We start from the raw sequence: 17,069 nt of genomic DNA on the forward strand, positions 1-17,069 counted from the left end.
ACTATTTACAATCAACTCCAACCATATGCATTCGTTCAAGGAGTCACACATTCCCTCAAAGGTAAAAAAGGGGCAAGGTAATTAATGTATCAATGGACATCATCTCATGTGTACTTCACTCCATGTCCATAGATATCCTTGTATTTGTTCCTTGTGTGGGACTAACCCATGTATGTGAGAAGAGTAAGAAACAACAAGGATGGCTCCCAACTCAAGATGATCTTCATCAACAATGAGCATCCACCACTACTACACCTACATGAAGTCTTCTACGATAAAACCCAAGGTTAGTTTATCCCTCTTAGGGGGGATGTCACATCAAGGGGGAGATTTACTCTAAGACTTGAGTTAAAGCATCTCTTAAGGTGTGAACACATTGAAATCTTTATGTAAAAGTGGCAACCTAACTTGTGCTTAATGTTGGAAATATGCCCTAGAGGCAATAATAAAATGGTTATTATTATATTTCCTAGTTCATGATAATTGTCTATTATTCATGCTATAATTGTGTTAACCGGAAATCATAATACATGTGTGAATATATAGATCACAATGTGTCCCTAGTGAGCCTCTAGTTGGCTAGCTCGTTGATCAATAGATTATCATGGTTTCCTGATCATGGACATTGGATGTCATTGATAACGAGATCACATCATTGGGGAATGATGTGATGGACAAGACCCAATCCTAAGCATAGCACTAGATCGTGTTGTTCATCTGCTAAAGCTTTTCTTATGTCAAGTATCATTTCCTTAGACCATGATATTGTGCAACTCCCGGATACCATAGGAGTGCTTTGGGTGTATCAAACGTCACAACGTAATTGGGTGATTATAAAGGTGCACTACATGTATCTCCAAAAGTATATGTTGGGTTGTACGAATCGAGACTGAGATTTGTCACTCCGTGTGACGGAGAGGTATCTCTGGGCCCACTCGGTAGTCCATCATCATATTGAGCTCACTGTGACTAAGGAGTTAGCCACGGGATGATGTGTTACAGAATGAGTAAAGAGACTTGCCAGTAACGAGATTGTACAAGGTATAGGGATACTGACGATCGAATCTCGGGCAAGTATCATACCGATAGAAAAAGGGAATTGCATGCACTACAAGAAATATGTCAACTAACGACCTTCTATGAGTGACACTCGCAGAATTGGTCGTAAATCTACGAACATTTGAGACCAATTGGTCATAAGATGTCCGGAGGGGTCCTAACCCCAAAAACCAACGACCATTTTCATCAGAAAGGTCGTAACTTTCTTACTGGAAATGGTCGTAAAGCGGATAGCCCTGTTACGCTGCCTAATTTGTAGATAATTACAACCAATATAGATGGTCATAGCTACGACTAGTTGCCACATTATCATTTTTGCCTACGTGTCATGTCCATGTGTGAATTTTTGCCTAGTTTGTGAAGCTACCTACTATTCTGTCATTCCAAAAATTCTCGAAAAATTCTCATAAATACTTTGTATCATATATTCCTCAAATATGTGAAAACCCTTCCTTCCATAGTTCGAAAATAATTCAGCAATGTTCATTTTCCTATTTTGTTCAGAATAGCACTTTGTGAAGGAAGTGATATTTCTGTTTCTTTGATTACCCTCAAATATTTTGGGCACTCTTTCCTATCCAAATCATTGCCTAATGAAAACTTTCGTAACCATCTGCATAGTAAATCTATCTCAACAAATTTGCAAAGTTTGTGTTCAGCTAACAACTTTGTGAAGGAAGTACTAGATAGGAATATCTTGATGATTTGAATTTTTTCCACATCTTCTATGTGCCAAAACATAGCTCTACACAAAATTTTAGCCCCATCTAACAATCCATGTAAACTCATCATCCAATCTTTGTTTCTGGTAATATTTTCAGTTTGTGAAGCAACTACATTTTATATTGCTTTATAGTTGATGAAAATTCACCATGGAATTAAACTGACCATATAACCTCACTCCACCAAATTGTAGCACATTTAAATTAGCCAGTTTTCCTCAATATTTTTCCCAATATTCTATTCAGTGGAGAGCATTGTGAAGGGAGTACAATTTTTGTTTATCCAAACTTTATGAAATTTTTACAGTGCTTTAATGTGCCCAAATTATCCTCCTCCTCCATATTTCAGCTCAATCCAATCATCTATGTGAGCCCAGTGTCAATTACCATTTTTTGTCCAGATTAGCACATTGTGAAGGAAGTGTCACTTTGGAATGTCCAAATGGTATAATTTTTCTACAGTGCCTTCATATGCCCAAATTAACATCAGACACCAAATTTCAGCTCAATCCATTCAATCATTTGATCCCAACTTCAATATCCATATTTGTGCACAATGTGTTACATTGCAAAGCAAGTGCCACCTAGTTCATCCATTTGAGCTAAAAATTTGCCAAGAGAGTCTCCTTAGTAGATGATCATCCTTAGCCAAAATTTAGGCCCATTGTCTATGTGCATTACGTGCACTTCTAATCAAACACTTGGCTGCTAATTCATGTTTGAGCTTAGTTCAGTCTCCTCGTGAGATTCTTCTATTGTATTCTTCTTCCTAACACCTACGAGGGATTTTCCAACCCACGAGACATGCCTATTCCATCCAGAACGCGTGGCAACGCAGCGGTGAGGCGGTGACCATAGGGGTGGCATGCAAGTTCACGCTCTCTCGAGTTGGGGCCCTCGACCATCATCCAAAACTCGACGTCAAGCCACCACACCATGTATTTCTGATTAAATAGATACTTATGTACCTATAAATTATTTTTTTGGAGAAATAAAGAGCAAACTATAATGCACCTGCAGTTCAAATTTAACCCGCTTCCAACAGAATCGACATAAATTTGTCTTTTTCACGAGAGGTGGATAAAAGCTTTTAACACCCAACCATTTTGTCAATTGTACATTAAATATGGCCTAGTTTTTTAGAAAAATGATTTGGTCCAGTTTTAAAACAAATATATGGTAGGTCCTTCACAAAAAAAATTCATTTTGAGCACTCGAAAAATGGAAAATGAATTTTCCGTCCAAAGAAAATGAGAACTTCCTTAAACAACATTGTTTGCCATTCCAATATGCAACCTTGTGCACAATATAATATCATTTGAACAAACTATGCCATGAATGTGGCCATAAGATTGATCATTTGGCTTGAAAGTCATGCATCTTCACACATGATAGCTCATTTTTTAGAACACTTTTTTAAAATAATTGCCATATTACAAGTTTATTATTTTTCCAGGTAACTTGGTCACATATGATGACACAATGCGAAGGTTTTGTAATTTTTTGATTTTTTTTAATTTGTTATGCCCGTTCCAAAATGCGGTCGAAACGGCGGACATGATCGTTCATAGCTAGGGGTTGAATCTTGCCAATTTTTTGTTGGATCTCTGATTAAATAGATAATTATTTACCTAAAAATGATTTTTGGAAAAAAATCATGAGAAAACTATGAGGCACCTCTAGTTCAAATTTGACCCGCTTCCAACTGAATCGGCTATAATTTGTCTTTTTCACTAGAGGTGGATCGAAACCTTTTGGCACCCAACCATTTGCTCAATTGTGAATTTAATATTGACTAATATTTTAGAAAATTTATTTGGTCCAATTTTACAGCAAATATTTGGTAGGTCCTTCACAAAAAAACTCATTTTGGGCACTCGGAAAAAGGAAAATGAATTTTTTGTGCGAAGAAAATGAAAAGTCCCTTTGGCAACATTATTTGTCATTCCAACATGCACCCTTCTGCAAAATATGAAATCATTTGAACAAACTATGCCATGAATGCTACCATAACATTGATCATTTGGCTTGAAATCCATTGATCTTCACACATGATGGCTCATTTTTTAGAACACTTTTTTATAATAATTATCGTATTACAAGTTTATTACTTTTCCACGTAACTTGGTCACATATGATGACACAATGCGAAGGTTTTGCATTTTTTGCTTTTTTTAATTTGTTATGCCCGTTTCGAAATGCGGTCAAAAAGGCGGGTATGACCATTCCTAGCTAGTTGTTGAATCTTGAAACATTTTTGGTGTTTCTATGATGAAATTGATACTTTTGTACCTAGAAATGATTTTTGGGAAAAATAAAGAGCAAACTATAATGCAGCTGCAGTTCAAATTTGACTCGCTTACAACTCATTCGACGAAAATTTGTCTTTTTCACGAGAGGTGGATAAAAGCTTCTGACATCCAACCATTTGGTCAATTGTACATTAAATATGACCTAGTATTTTATAAAAATGATTTGGTACAATTTTGCAACAAATATATGGTAGGTCCTTCACAAAAAAACTCATTTTGGGTACTTGAACAATGGAAAATGAATTTACCGTTGAAAGAAAATGAAAACTTCGTGAGGCAACATTGTTTGCCATTGCAATACACACCATTGTGCATAATATGTGATCATTTGAACAAAATATGCCATGAATGTGGCCATAAGATTGATCATTTGGTTTGAAAGCCATGAATCTTCACACGTGATAGCTCATTTCTAAGAACACTTTTTTAAAATAATTGTCATATTACAAGTTTATTATTTTACCTGGTAACTTTGTCACATATAATGACACAATACGAAGGTTTTCCATTTTTTTGTTTTTTTAAATTTTTCATGCCCATTTCAAAATACGGTCAAAAAGGCGGGTATGACCGTTCCTACATAGTGGTTGAATCTTGGAATTTTTTTTGTGTTTCTATGATGAAATAGATACTTGTGTACCTAGAAATGATTTTTGGGAAAAATAAAGAGCAAACTATAAGGCAACTACATTTTAAATTTGACTCGCTTCTAGGTGAATCGACGAATTTTTTTATTTTTCACGAGAGGTGGATAAATGCTTTTGACTCCTAACCATTTCGTCAATTGTACATTAAATATGACCTAATATGTTAGAAAAATGATTTGGTCAAATTTTACAACAAATATATGGTAGGTCCTTCACAAAAAAACTCCTTTTGGGCACTCAAAAAATGGAAAATAATTTTTTTTCATTCAAACGAAATGAAAACTTCCTTAGGTAACATCGTGACACTCAAAATGTGGTATAATATTTTTGAACAATGGCGTAGTCCAATTTTGTAATAAATATTTAATATTTTCTGTATTTCTTCCACACATTTGGGTAAAAAAATCACATTTTGAGTCGGCCAATGAGAAACGAGAAACTGCCTTCACGTGGATCACCCCGTTGGACGCGATCTGAGCCATCCATCAGCATTCATCCAACGGTGGAGCCTCTTCTGAGAAAGCACAACCCACCCACGCACCCACCCACCCTTCCTTAGTTTCCAGATCCGATCGAGCCACCTCTCTAGATCCCATCGAGCCATCTCCTTCCTCCCCCTCCCCATCACCATCACCTCCGGTCGATCCCTCTGCCCTATGCCACCACCTTCGGCCGCCACCTCCGCCCTATGCCACCACCTCCGGCCGCCACCAACTTCGAGGTGGACTTGGGTCACCCCTGGCCTAAGACACCTCGCACCACCTTGCCACCGGCGCCGCGTCCTCCATGGCGGAGCTAGAAAATCTCGTGACCCCCAAATCCGAAGGGCGTGAGAGCCGGCCGATTCGGGTCGTGGCGGCTGCGGTGGCGGAGGTTGCGATTCTCTGCTTCCTCTCCTCGGATCTCTGGCTCAAATCCATCTCCCGAATCCCCAGTTTCTAGCTTCTCGGAGGTTCCCGGAGGCCATGGGCAGCTTCGCCAAGCTGGCCAAGAGGTGCGTGGATATGGAGGCGCCGATCATTGTGAAGGTGATAAAGACCTCCCCACCTTGTCAACAATCTCCTGCCTTTATTGTCCATGAACAATCTCTTATCTTATTTGGCGGCTCCTTTTCCTTTGCAGATACAAGAGCTGCTTCGACGGGTCACGGATGTGAAGTCGCTTGCGCAGGTTCGCCTCCGGCCCCGCCTGTCGTGCCTCTCCCCGCCCCCACCGCCTCCACCCAAGCCGGCTCCGGATCCAGGTTGCTCCGTCACCGCCCGCTCCCCACACATCAATCTCCGCCGCTCCTGTCCCCGCCCGTCCCGCCCTCCCCGCGTGAAGATACACAGTCCTTGACATCCTCGGCTCCCTATTTGTCCGGCCCGTGCTCCTCCACGTTCACTGGTACTACGGCTTCCCTGTCCGGTTCTTCTGTCGTGCAAGCAGAAATGACGCCGGTGTATGCTAGAGTAGTATTTCTCTTTTCATCATGTTCGGTGATGCTGCTGCTGTTGTGTGATGCCATGCTCGCAAATAAATTGTTGATTTAGAGCCTCTGAGACGCCAGGACCGCATGGCCTGACCTAAGAATTTCTGAAGGTGCATGAATTTCAGTGGCCACATACAGATCATTGTAATGAAAATATCACAATTCTTCACTAACATCGGTGCGTAGTCAAAGATGCTAACAAAGAAGGATTTGTAGTGAAGATGTTAGGGAACATGCATGTACACAACTGTACTTAGATAGCATTGCAAGAACATGCAAATTGTGTAATAATAACTATTTCGTCTTGGCATCTTACATACTCTAGAGCAACAATTCTGTTTGTGTGTATGGCATATAAGTTTCCTAGATGACTTTAGGAACTGCCTATCTCTTATATCAGTTTTCATTATCCTTCAATTACTAATTATATTTGTTCTATGCAATTTGCTCCATACCATTATTGTAGAGCACATCTCCAGCATGCTCAATTTAAAGCTCTTCAATATGTTTTCAAGTCCCAGAATGTGCCTTTGTTGAAATTCGTAGGGGATAATCTCATTTATTATAGAACTAGTACTACAACTGTTGCTGTTGTAGCCCATTCCTCATGTTGGAGTGTGTATTCTACTAAATATTCGTCTTCTACAGTAGGCATTTAATTGACTCTCTGATGGAGTACTACAAACGATGGTTGGAGAGTAATTTCCTCTTTGATTTCGTAGACAACAAGTACCATTCCCCATTAAAAATCCTGATGCATGATGATCATGGTCTCGTTTTTTAGATCTGTTTTGTTGGTTCTTAAAATTTGACATGCCTGAATGAACTCGTTCTTACAATTCTTTTTATTTCTATGATCAATTTAATTAAAGTTGCACATGTCAGTATACTATACATTAAAATATCCTAGCTAGTGAGAATATTTTAGTCACTTCATCAACACATATTGGTTAGTGTTAGTCATACTATTTACGTGTTGTGTTTTCCATAATAACATGATTAATTAGGTTCCATCCTCAGCTTTAACGTCTTCTTCCAAAGGTTCTCATTGATTAGTACCGTCGACCTGTACATATGATACTATTTTGTTCCTTCATTGGCTACTATTTTGTTCTTATTTTTTTCATAGGTGAAATGTGAAGCCAAGCGTGAAGTCGTGAAGCCTATATGCAAAGAGTAGCATATCATGTATTGTCATAGTAGGCTGTAGTAGGCATATTTGAGTTGTAGTAGTGTAAAGATTGTAATAGACAAATTTAGTGTTGTTTTGGACGAATTTCATTTGTTCTGTGATCTGTTCAAAATATTGATTTCGTATGTGATTTGTATACCTATGAAATGAAAACCTCACAAGGGGTACCTACTTATGAAAATTGTTCGACAAATTACAAAACTTATGGTGTCGATTCGAATTATGAGATCAGCATGACATGTGGGACCAATGTGACTAGTGGGACGAGTACAAAAATAAAATGGCCAAAAAAGAAAATCAATAGAAAGTAAAAGGCCACAGCCCAAAATTAAAAAGGCTAAAATGTTGGGCCTGGCCCATGTAGCTGACCAAAATTAATAGGAAAAATTGTAAAAAGGTTGAATTGTTGGGCTCGACCCATGTAAAATACTGAACTGGACCGGGCTGAATCTTATCAACGACCAATCTAATTGGTCATAACTTTGCCAAGTCAAATTGGCACGTTGGATAGGATGTGGCCTGGGCAAACAACCAACGACCAAAATAATTGCTCGTAGAACCAACGACCTTTTGTTTGGTCGTAAAATTCTACGACGATTTGAGCACAAAGGTCGTTATAGTTCACTAGAGACCCTCAGCTTTTGACCTTCTGTTTTTGGCCGTAAAAAGGTTGCAAATGGAAACCAACGACCATTCGGTGACAAATATTGAAGGTCGTAAGTTAGCATATTTCTTGTAGTGGCATAAGGGATTGATCGAATCCCCGACATCGTGGTTCATCCGATGAGATCATCGAGGAACATGTGGGAACCAACATGGATATGCAGACCCCATTGTTGGTTATTGACCGAAATGGTGTCTCATACATGTCTGCATGCTTCCCGAACCCATAGGGTCTACACACTTAAGGTTCGATGACGCTAGGGTTATAGAGAATAGTGTACGTGGTTACCGAAGGTAGTTCGGAGTCCCGGATGAGATCCCGGACATCACGAGGAGTTCCGAAATGGTTCAGAGGTAAAGATTTATATATAGGAAGTTAGGAATTGGTCACCGGAAGTGTTTCGGGCGACACCGGTAATGTACCGGGACCACCGTAAGGGTTCCGGGGGTCACCAGCAAGGGCCACCAGCCCCAAGCTGCTACATGGGCCAAGAGTGCGTGGGAACCAACCCCTAAGTGGGCTGGTGCGCCTCCACAATCAGCCCAAGCTACAGCAAGGGGTGGAGGGGGCAAACCCTAGGCGTGTGGAGGCCACCTTGGGCCTCAAGGCCCACCCTAGGGCGCCTCCACCACCTTGGCCGCCGCCCCAATGCTATCTATGGCTGTCGCACCCTTAGGGTGGGAAACTCTAAGGGTGGGCACCCTCCTCCCTCTCCTCCTATATATAGTGAGGCTTTTGGACATATTTGAGACAACTTTTCTCTCTCTCTCGGCGTAGCCCTACTCCTCCTCCTCCTCGTCCTCCGTAGTGCTTGGCGAAGCCCTGTCGAAGTGCCACGTAGCTCCAACATCACCACGTCGTCGTACTGCCGGAGCTCTCCCTCAACCTCTCATCCCTCCTTGCTGGATCAAGGCGTTGGAGACGTCACCGGGTTGCACGTGTGTTGAACGCGGAGGCGCCGACGTTCGGCGCATAGATCGGAATCCACTACGATCTGAACCGCTGCTAGTACGACTCCATCAATCGTGTTCTAGCAACACTTCCACTTAGCGATCTTCAAAGGTATGAAGATGCTCTACTCCTTTGCTCGTTGCTGGTTTCTCCATAGATCCATCCTTGTATGGCGTAGGAATTTTTTTGAAATTACTACGATCCCCAACACTTAAATGATGAGTATGACCTATGATCATGTATTCTTGCTTGGCTCCTAAGTCAATATACTCATATATAGATGACTTCGTCATCGCCAAAGTGCTTGGTAGATACTAGAGTTGTTGTGCATGTTTCCCATGTTTTATTTGACATCTTTTTGTGTGAGCATGTTGGTATGCATATTTTTTCTCATTCGAGGATATCTAATTGTTGTTATTTGTCTTCTCATTTTCTTTGGCCAATTGGATATACAAGAATGACTAAGTACTCCTCTCTAGCTATCTATGCTTTCTCGTCTCAGATTCTATTCATGCTTCATCACAAAATTTGAGCGAGCACTTTTCAGACACTTTGTGTGAGGAGCACTCAAAGTTCCGTCTCGAGAAAGAGATAACTTCCAAAACCTCCCATGTGCCACTCGTTGTGACCAACTCCACAAACTCGGTCTCACCGAAGCACTAGGGTTCATTTGGTTTTTGAACCTCGGTACAACCTATTTTGTAATTTCAGCCTCACCGAGTTTCTCTGCCCTAGGCAGTTAAGAAACTCGGTGGCACCGGAATTTCTGAATCAGTGTCACCGACAACATGGGGATATATATACCCAGCGGACCCATCTTTTGAAATTACTCTTCAATCGTTTCCTCTCGCAAACCACTATTGTCGTGGTCGTGTCTCCAGGACATCGCTCTTCATCTCCCGTGCGCCCTCGCCACAGGAGTCTTCACCAAGTTAGGGTAAATATCTCACCCCTATTGCACTCCTCCTTATGAAATCTTGTGCATTAGGAATTGTTCTTGATCATGCCACAACTTGAGATTCATCCAACCACAAAAAGAATCCCATAGATTTGACGGACAAAAATATTTAGGGTTACCTCTCCGCTTTGTGCGTCTCGGAGTCACCGAGTGGATCTGGATCGGTGTTACCGATTCCTGAATTAGGGCTTCTGAGAACCGTCTCGGTGGAACCGAGTCTCTCTTTTCGGCGAAACTGAAAAGAATGGACAATTTTATGTTAATGGGATGGTCAGTCTCGGAGGCTCCGATTTTTCCAACTCGGTGGAACCAAAACACATATAGTTGATACTTAAGACTAAAATTTAAAGTTCATTTTTTTATAAAATATCTGTGTTTTGTGATGCTCATCCATTCCTACTCTTCTATAACTATTCACAGGGTCAACTTGTGAGCTTGTCAGCATGTCAGGGTTTGAGGACAGTCAAAATGCAGAGCAGAACATGGAAGTGGACTCAGGCACTAGTCCTGAGAGGACTGATTCTGATCCAGGCACTCCCAACTCTCCTAATCTGTCCAAGGCAGCTACGAGGACAAGGAAGAGACTAAACTTAGATAAAGAAGATGCTGATTTCATTCCTGAGGAAGGCACTTCTCACAAGAGAAAGAGATTTTTCTAAGAGCTAGTGTTCAAGAAAGCATTTTTAAGCGGCGCTTAAGCGATGAGCGATGACAAAGCGCTTCGCTTTTGCCCTAAACGGTAGATTAAGCGTTTTTTTACATTTGCCCAGAATTTGATTGTTTTAAACTATTTTTGCTTGTCTGTTTGCGCAATAATGGCAATATCCCATTTATCTTATTATTAGGCTTTGTTTGGGAACTATTTCCTTCATATGCTCACAAAATTATGGCTACATGATCTCTATTAGGCTATGACTATTTGAACTGAACTGCATTTTAGTTGTTATTTTGTTTGCCATGTGAATTTAATGTGTATTCGTTATGGTGTGAACTGTATTTTAGATGGCTATTCAATTACACATGTGCCATGTTTTCTATTTTCCTATGTATATTATTCAAAGTCTATCAAATTCTAGCCAATTTCAAATGCTTAAGTGCGGTTATGCTTTGCTTAAGCGTCCATTGCTCTAAGTTGTGGCCTTCCGCTTTCCTTTTTTGAACATTGTGAAGAGGAAGAGAGTGCTCGCAAAGATGTAGAGCGTGCTTTTGGTGTTCTTCAATCTTGATGGGGTATCGTTCGATATCCCGACATAACTTGGAGCACCAAAAAATTGTGAGAGGTGATCACAACTTGTGTGATCATGTATAACATGATCGTAGATGATGAACGTCGGAAACGTGTGTGTGATCAAGAGTTTCAATTTCAGGATGATAATGGTGTGCCTGAGCATTTTGAAGGGGCAACGTTTGCACAGTTCATCAAGTTTAAACATAAGATATGTGATTAAGAAACTCACATGCAGGTGCAAAATAATTTGGTTGGACATATGTGGATTCATGTCGGCAATAAATAAATAAATATATCGACAACCTTTTCTTTTAGATGTCTTAGAGATAATTTAATTTTTTTATTTGGTTTGTAAACTATGAGATATTTTACTCGACTTAAACTTCTAAATGTATTTAAGATAATTCAATATTCAAATATACTTTTATTTAAACATATATAATAAAAAAAATAAAAATGACCGCAAGCCTGTTGTGCGGATGAAAAATGGGTCGGTGTGTTGCGCACAAAATCGATTCAAACGAAAAAGAAAACGGATGTACTCCACTGAACTAAACGAAGGGAGAAACGGACAAACAATGCGTTCGTTTGGATCGTTGCTCTGACATTGCTATTTTTTATTGGCTCAAGCCCGTGCGTGTGCGAAAGAAAACAAACCAGCCATCCTTCTCGGCGTCGAAAATACAAAACAAACAATCCTTGTCTGTCCCCTCACCCCTGCTGCTGTTTGCTGAGTCGAGTTCTTGCCGCCCCAGACCCAGATCCCCTTTTTCCCTTTTAATGATCCAATCCACCGAAGCAGGCAAGCTTTCTCCGATCAGAGCTTCATCATTCCTTTCCCTGCAAGCATCCGCATTCCACAGGGCAACGCGCGAGGCCCTACCGCCGTCTGTCGCTGCTCTGTCCCTCCATGGTGCAGCGCAGCAGCATACAAAGTAGCACTAGAAGAAGAAGGCCAGCATAGAGTTGACTGCCAGTGCCGCAGCCGCACCAAGAACAGCAGGAGAGGAAGCAGGGGGAGCCATGGGGTCCCCGAAGGCGGCCAGGAGCAAGGCGGGTCAGCTGGGCGGCATCTGGCGCCGCAGGATCGGCGCGCCCTTCGCCGCCCTCCTCGTGGCCGCCGTCCTTGTCCTCGTCGTCTTCACCGGCCGCTTCCCGCAGGGCCCCGACGGTCAGTCTGGATTCTCATGTCCAACCGACCTGCTCTTCTTCTTCTTCTTCTTCTTCTTCTTCTTCTTCTTCTTCTTCTTCTTCTTCTTCTTTCCTTTCTTGTCCCTCTGTACCGTATCGTCGTGTGTTCTTACCGGAGATTTATCCCAGCTTCCTCGCGATTCACCCCGGTGCATGTGGACGACTCAACCCCCGGGATAGTGCGCGATCGGCCAGTCGCCTCCACGGACCAAGGCAAGAAGTTCAAATCCACACGCTTTGCTGCTCGTGTCTTGTTCATCGTTTCCTTGTGATTGTTGACCGCTTCCCATGTTCAGACTTGGAGCTGGAGATATCTGATTCGTCAAAGCAACAAGGGGAGGGGAACGACCAAAAAATTGGTAAGCATACTGGAGCGGATGCAGGAAATGGGCGGGATTTCCCTTTAGTTTACTGAAGCGCCTCTGTTTCGAAATCCAAACCGGATTACTTGAATTTGATGGTTCGGTTTTGGTGATGCAGAACTTGATGAATCTTCCATGGAGGCAATGGAAGAGCAGAAACAGCCTCGAGAGGACACTCCCGGTTCGGCATCCTTCTTTGTTCTTATGGCCTAATCTGAGGGATCAGCTAGTGTGTATATTCTGAATATTATTGATTGGGGGCAAAATGTAGAGACCAAACCAGCATCTCAAGACACTACTCCAGCCAACTCCGACTTGGACGGCGAGGAAGGGATGACGACCACGACAGCGCCGGCCCAAGAAGAGAGTAGTGAAGCTGGGGGATCTGGTAAGTCTTGTTGTCTCACTGCAAATAAGTTGGTTCTTCAGCTAATCATTTCATTTTTTGCTTTTGCTCCCAAAGCAACTTCACCTCTAGTGGAGTAAGGAGATGATTATAGCTATCAGTGAGTGATGCGCTTTAAATGTAAAGTTGATTCTTGTGGTGGACTAAAGTTAACGGTGAATACTATCCTTATGTGCAACCCGTAGATTGAATAGACCCTCTTTCTAGAGGGTAGTAGCTAACTATTCATCCTAGTGGTCCACATTTGGATGGCTTGTAGTGCACACTAACATAAAGCTTTTTTCCTTCGTTGGGGAAAATAATTGAAGTGCTCTGTACTGTGAAAATTAAGCATGGAATTGTTTCATGGTTGTAATTAATAAAGGTCTAGAAATTTGGATTTAGTAGGCTCTGAATTCGGCAGATTTTTTCTAGATTAACATAAACTGATTCCTGTACATTAATTCAGCTAGTAACCACACTAAAGCAAGCCTGGTTGAGGGCATGGTACATTGACCACGCATAAGCTTTTTTAGCACATCGAGAATTAATGTTTATCTGCGGAACTAATAACAGTTTAAGTATAGAACAATAAAAAACCCTAACTTATACCAGCAAAAAACTTAGATTTATTTTGCCCGGTTACCTGTCACTTCCAAACTGCGCAACGTATTACATTATGTTTACAAAGAACACCAAATTTTGTTTGTTTATAGAATTGTTTTCTGTCTTACTATAACAAAAATGAGATTTCTTTCTATTCCATATAGGTATGTAGCACATCCTAACTTTATTTTCTTTGGAGGATATCTTAGTTTTATTCATAAAGGCTTAGGGTGTATTTGGCTTGTGACCAAAGTGTACCCTACCAGTTTGATTGTCATGACCCAAACATTACCGTTTGTTTGGATGGAGCCCCTTTACCAACCGTAACTCATTTTTCTTACAATGTTGGCATTGGCAAGCAAAACCTTAACCAATTTTTTTGCTAGGCAACATTTTGTCAGGCAACCTTCCACACTAACCAAATATATCCATAGTACCAATGTAGAATATACAAAGTTTGTTTCTTTACGGACATGGAGTTTGTGAGCTCGATCTCACAAGAGCACTTCGTTTTTTTACCTCTATGATACAAAATATGTAATTTAGTGTCAAGAGATAAACGGAATATACTTATGTGGCAATTCTATTCAAGCTGAGAAAATCATTTGCTCTGGTTTTATTTGATTCTATTGTTTGATACACAACATGACAGTTAATCTTGTTTGTTATTCATATGTAACTAGCTATAAAATATCATCAGAAATACAATGAACATACTGTAGGGGGGAAGGGGGGGGGATTGCACAGCATATTATTTGCACAAACATATTCCATTAACACTATTGGAGTTTATGATTGTAGGGGGGAAGGGGGGGGGGATTGCTCAGCCTATGCATACGCTTTCTGGATACTGTAGGGGGGAAGGGGGGGGGGGATTGCACAGCATATTATTTGCACAAACATATTCCATTAACACTATTGGAGTTTATGATTGTAGGGGGGAAGGGGGGGGGGGATTGCTCAGCCTATGCATACCCTTTCTGGATACGGCATTATTATTTGCACAAACATATTCCATTAACACTATTGGAGTTTATGATTGTAGGGGGGAAGGGGGGGGGGGATTGCTCAGCCTATGCATACCCTTTCTGGATACGGCATTATTATTTGCACAAACATATTCCATTAACACTATTGGAGTTTATGATTGTAGGGGAGCTTATTAAGTTTATCTTGTTTCTGGTTTCTAGATGTCTGCATGTTGTGGTCTTCTCTTCTTATGATTTATATTATTTGCACAAACATATTGCATTAACACTATTTCATTCAAATATCTGCCAGTTGTACTAGCTACCTCCCACCCTAAAATCATTCAGCTAATCGACACCATGAAAATGTGTACTCATCGAACTATTTCATACTGGCATGTACTGATCTTTTAAAGTCGATGACTAACAATTATTGCGAAACAGGTTCAGCACCATACACCAAGTGCACACCTCCACTGAACTCAACGGTCTGTGACCTTTCCAACCCGCGATTTGACATTTGTGAGTTGTGCGGCGATGCTCGCACCATTGGTCAGTCATCCACTGTCATGTATGTCCCACGCACACAAACTTCCGACAGTGAAGAGTGGAGTATTCGAGCCCAGTCCCGAAAGAATCTTCCATGGATCAAGGAGGTGACCGTCAAATCTCTGAATACCTCGCAACCAGCACCAAGGTGCACTTCCAAGCATGCCATGCCAGCTATTGTATTTGCCCTTGGTGGGCTTACAGCAAATGTCTGGCATGACTTCAGTGATGTCCTTGTTCCACTGTTCCTCACTGCCCGCCAGTTCGACAGGGATGTTCAACTCCTCGTCACAAACAACCAACCCTGGTTCAGCAAGAAGTACATGACAATCTTGAGCAAACTCACACGATACGACATCATAGATTTTGATTCAGATGACCAGGTCAGGTGCTATCCGCATGTCATTGTTGGTCTGAGGAGCCATGGTGACCTTGGCATCTATCCAAACTTGTCACCACAGAACTACACAATGATGGACTTCCGGTTGTTTGTCCGAGAAGCCTATGGTTTGCCTGCAGCCAAGGTGGCCATTCCCTACAAGGCTGATAGAGATGATCCTGACAAGAAGCCCCGCATAATGCTAATTGATCGGGGCAAAACCCGGAGGTTCATCAATGCACCATACATTGTCCAAGGGCTGGAATGGTTTGGTTTTGAGGTGGTCAAGGTTGACCCGAAGATGGACTCTAGTCTTGATGAATTTGCCCGCCTTGTTGACTCGTGCGATGCAATCATGGGTGCGCATGGTGCGGGCTTGACTAACATGGTGTTCCTGCGATCAGGAGGAGTGGTGGTGCACATTGTGCCATATGGGATCGAGTTCATGGCTGATGGGTTCTATGGTAAACCTGCACGGGACATGGGCCTAGGCCATGTCAAGTACGGCATCAGTCCAGAGGAGAGCACGTTGCTGGAGAAATATGGGTGGAACCATACTGTGATCAAAGACCCTGAAGCCATTAGGAGCAGTGGATGGGATAAGGTTGGGGAGGTTTACATGTCCAAGCAAGACATTGTCCTTAACATGACAAGGTTTGGGCCTATCTTGTTGAAGGCAATAGATTTCATCATGTAGGTGTTTGGGGTTTTGGCTGCGTGTACCTCTTTATGCAGAGGCTGGGGTTAGGTTTTGAAATTATTGTTTTTGCTAGCTACTACATTTTGACAGTTTTTACTAGAAAAAGATACCTCACACTTCAATTGTTTTTCGGGGAGATGGTGTTTACTGCTCATCCAGAGCTGATGTATAGGATTGGATGTGCAAGACTTAATAAATCACGATGTGGAGTGCTGAGCACAGTTTTATCTTAGTACAATCTTGTCCTGTTCAACTGTAGTCAAATGTTCGCAGGTGAAATGATGTGGTGGACATTGTGCGAAGATAAATCTATTTTTTCTGCTGGTGTTTGATGTCCTTTTTGCAGGCACATGCTTCCAACTAAATTATACTTCCTAAATATAAGTTTTTAGATATTTCAATAAAGAATACATATGGATGTATACGTATTTCAGAGCGTAGATTCATTTATTTTGCTTCGTGTGTAGTCCTATTGAAATATCTAAAAAGACATATATTTAGAAACGAAGAAAGTATTATTGTACTATCATTTGTGCATACATAATGGTTTGATTTTACTAGCAAACATGTCCGTGCGTTATAACAAGAAAAAATCATGAGTCTATCCAAATAAACATAGTTGAAGACTCCTAACATATCTACATCCTCTATTTCGACCAAATATGGTCAATCTTAAGGTGATAGGTTCGCCACCACATGTCATGCTAGTCATTGTGTCCACGCAA

General features: G+C 41.4%; 1 protein-coding gene across 1 annotated transcript; it reads left to right on the forward strand.

The window, feature by feature from the left end:
* Positions 1 to 11,876: 11,876 nt before the first annotated feature.
* Positions 11,877 to 16,576, forward strand: LOC123395944 (beta-1,2-xylosyltransferase XYXT1-like). Its single transcript, XM_045090967.1, has 6 exons — positions 11,877 to 12,375; positions 12,525 to 12,608; positions 12,692 to 12,754; positions 12,876 to 12,938; positions 13,029 to 13,145; positions 15,161 to 16,576. The coding sequence occupies exons 1-6, from the start codon at positions 12,228 to 12,230 to the stop codon at positions 16,339 to 16,341; spliced, it is 1,656 nt and encodes a 551-aa protein (XP_044946902.1). The 5' UTR covers positions 11,877 to 12,227; the 3' UTR covers positions 16,342 to 16,576.
* Positions 16,577 to 17,069: the final 493 nt, after the last annotated feature.

Source organism: Hordeum vulgare, chromosome 5H (assembly GCF_904849725.1).
Source record: "Hordeum vulgare subsp. vulgare chromosome 5H, MorexV3_pseudomolecules_assembly, whole genome shotgun sequence".
Taxonomy (NCBI): Eukaryota; Viridiplantae; Streptophyta; class Magnoliopsida; order Poales; family Poaceae; genus Hordeum; species Hordeum vulgare.

What these genes read in the sequence shown, in the direction of transcription:
- LOC123395944 (XM_045090967.1), top strand. Translation starts at nt 12,228, where the DNA reads ATGGGGTCCCCGAAGGCGGCCAGGAGCAAGGCGGGTCAGCTGGGCGGC. An exon ending in AGTCGCCTCCACGGACCAAG is followed by an intron (nt 12,609 to 12,691) that starts GCAAGAAGTTCA and finishes TCCCATGTTCAG; the next exon opens with ACTTGGAGCTGGAGATATCT. An exon ending in GCCTCGAGAGGACACTCCCG is followed by an intron (nt 12,939 to 13,028) that starts GTTCGGCATCCT and finishes GGCAAAATGTAG; the next exon opens with AGACCAAACCAGCATCTCAA.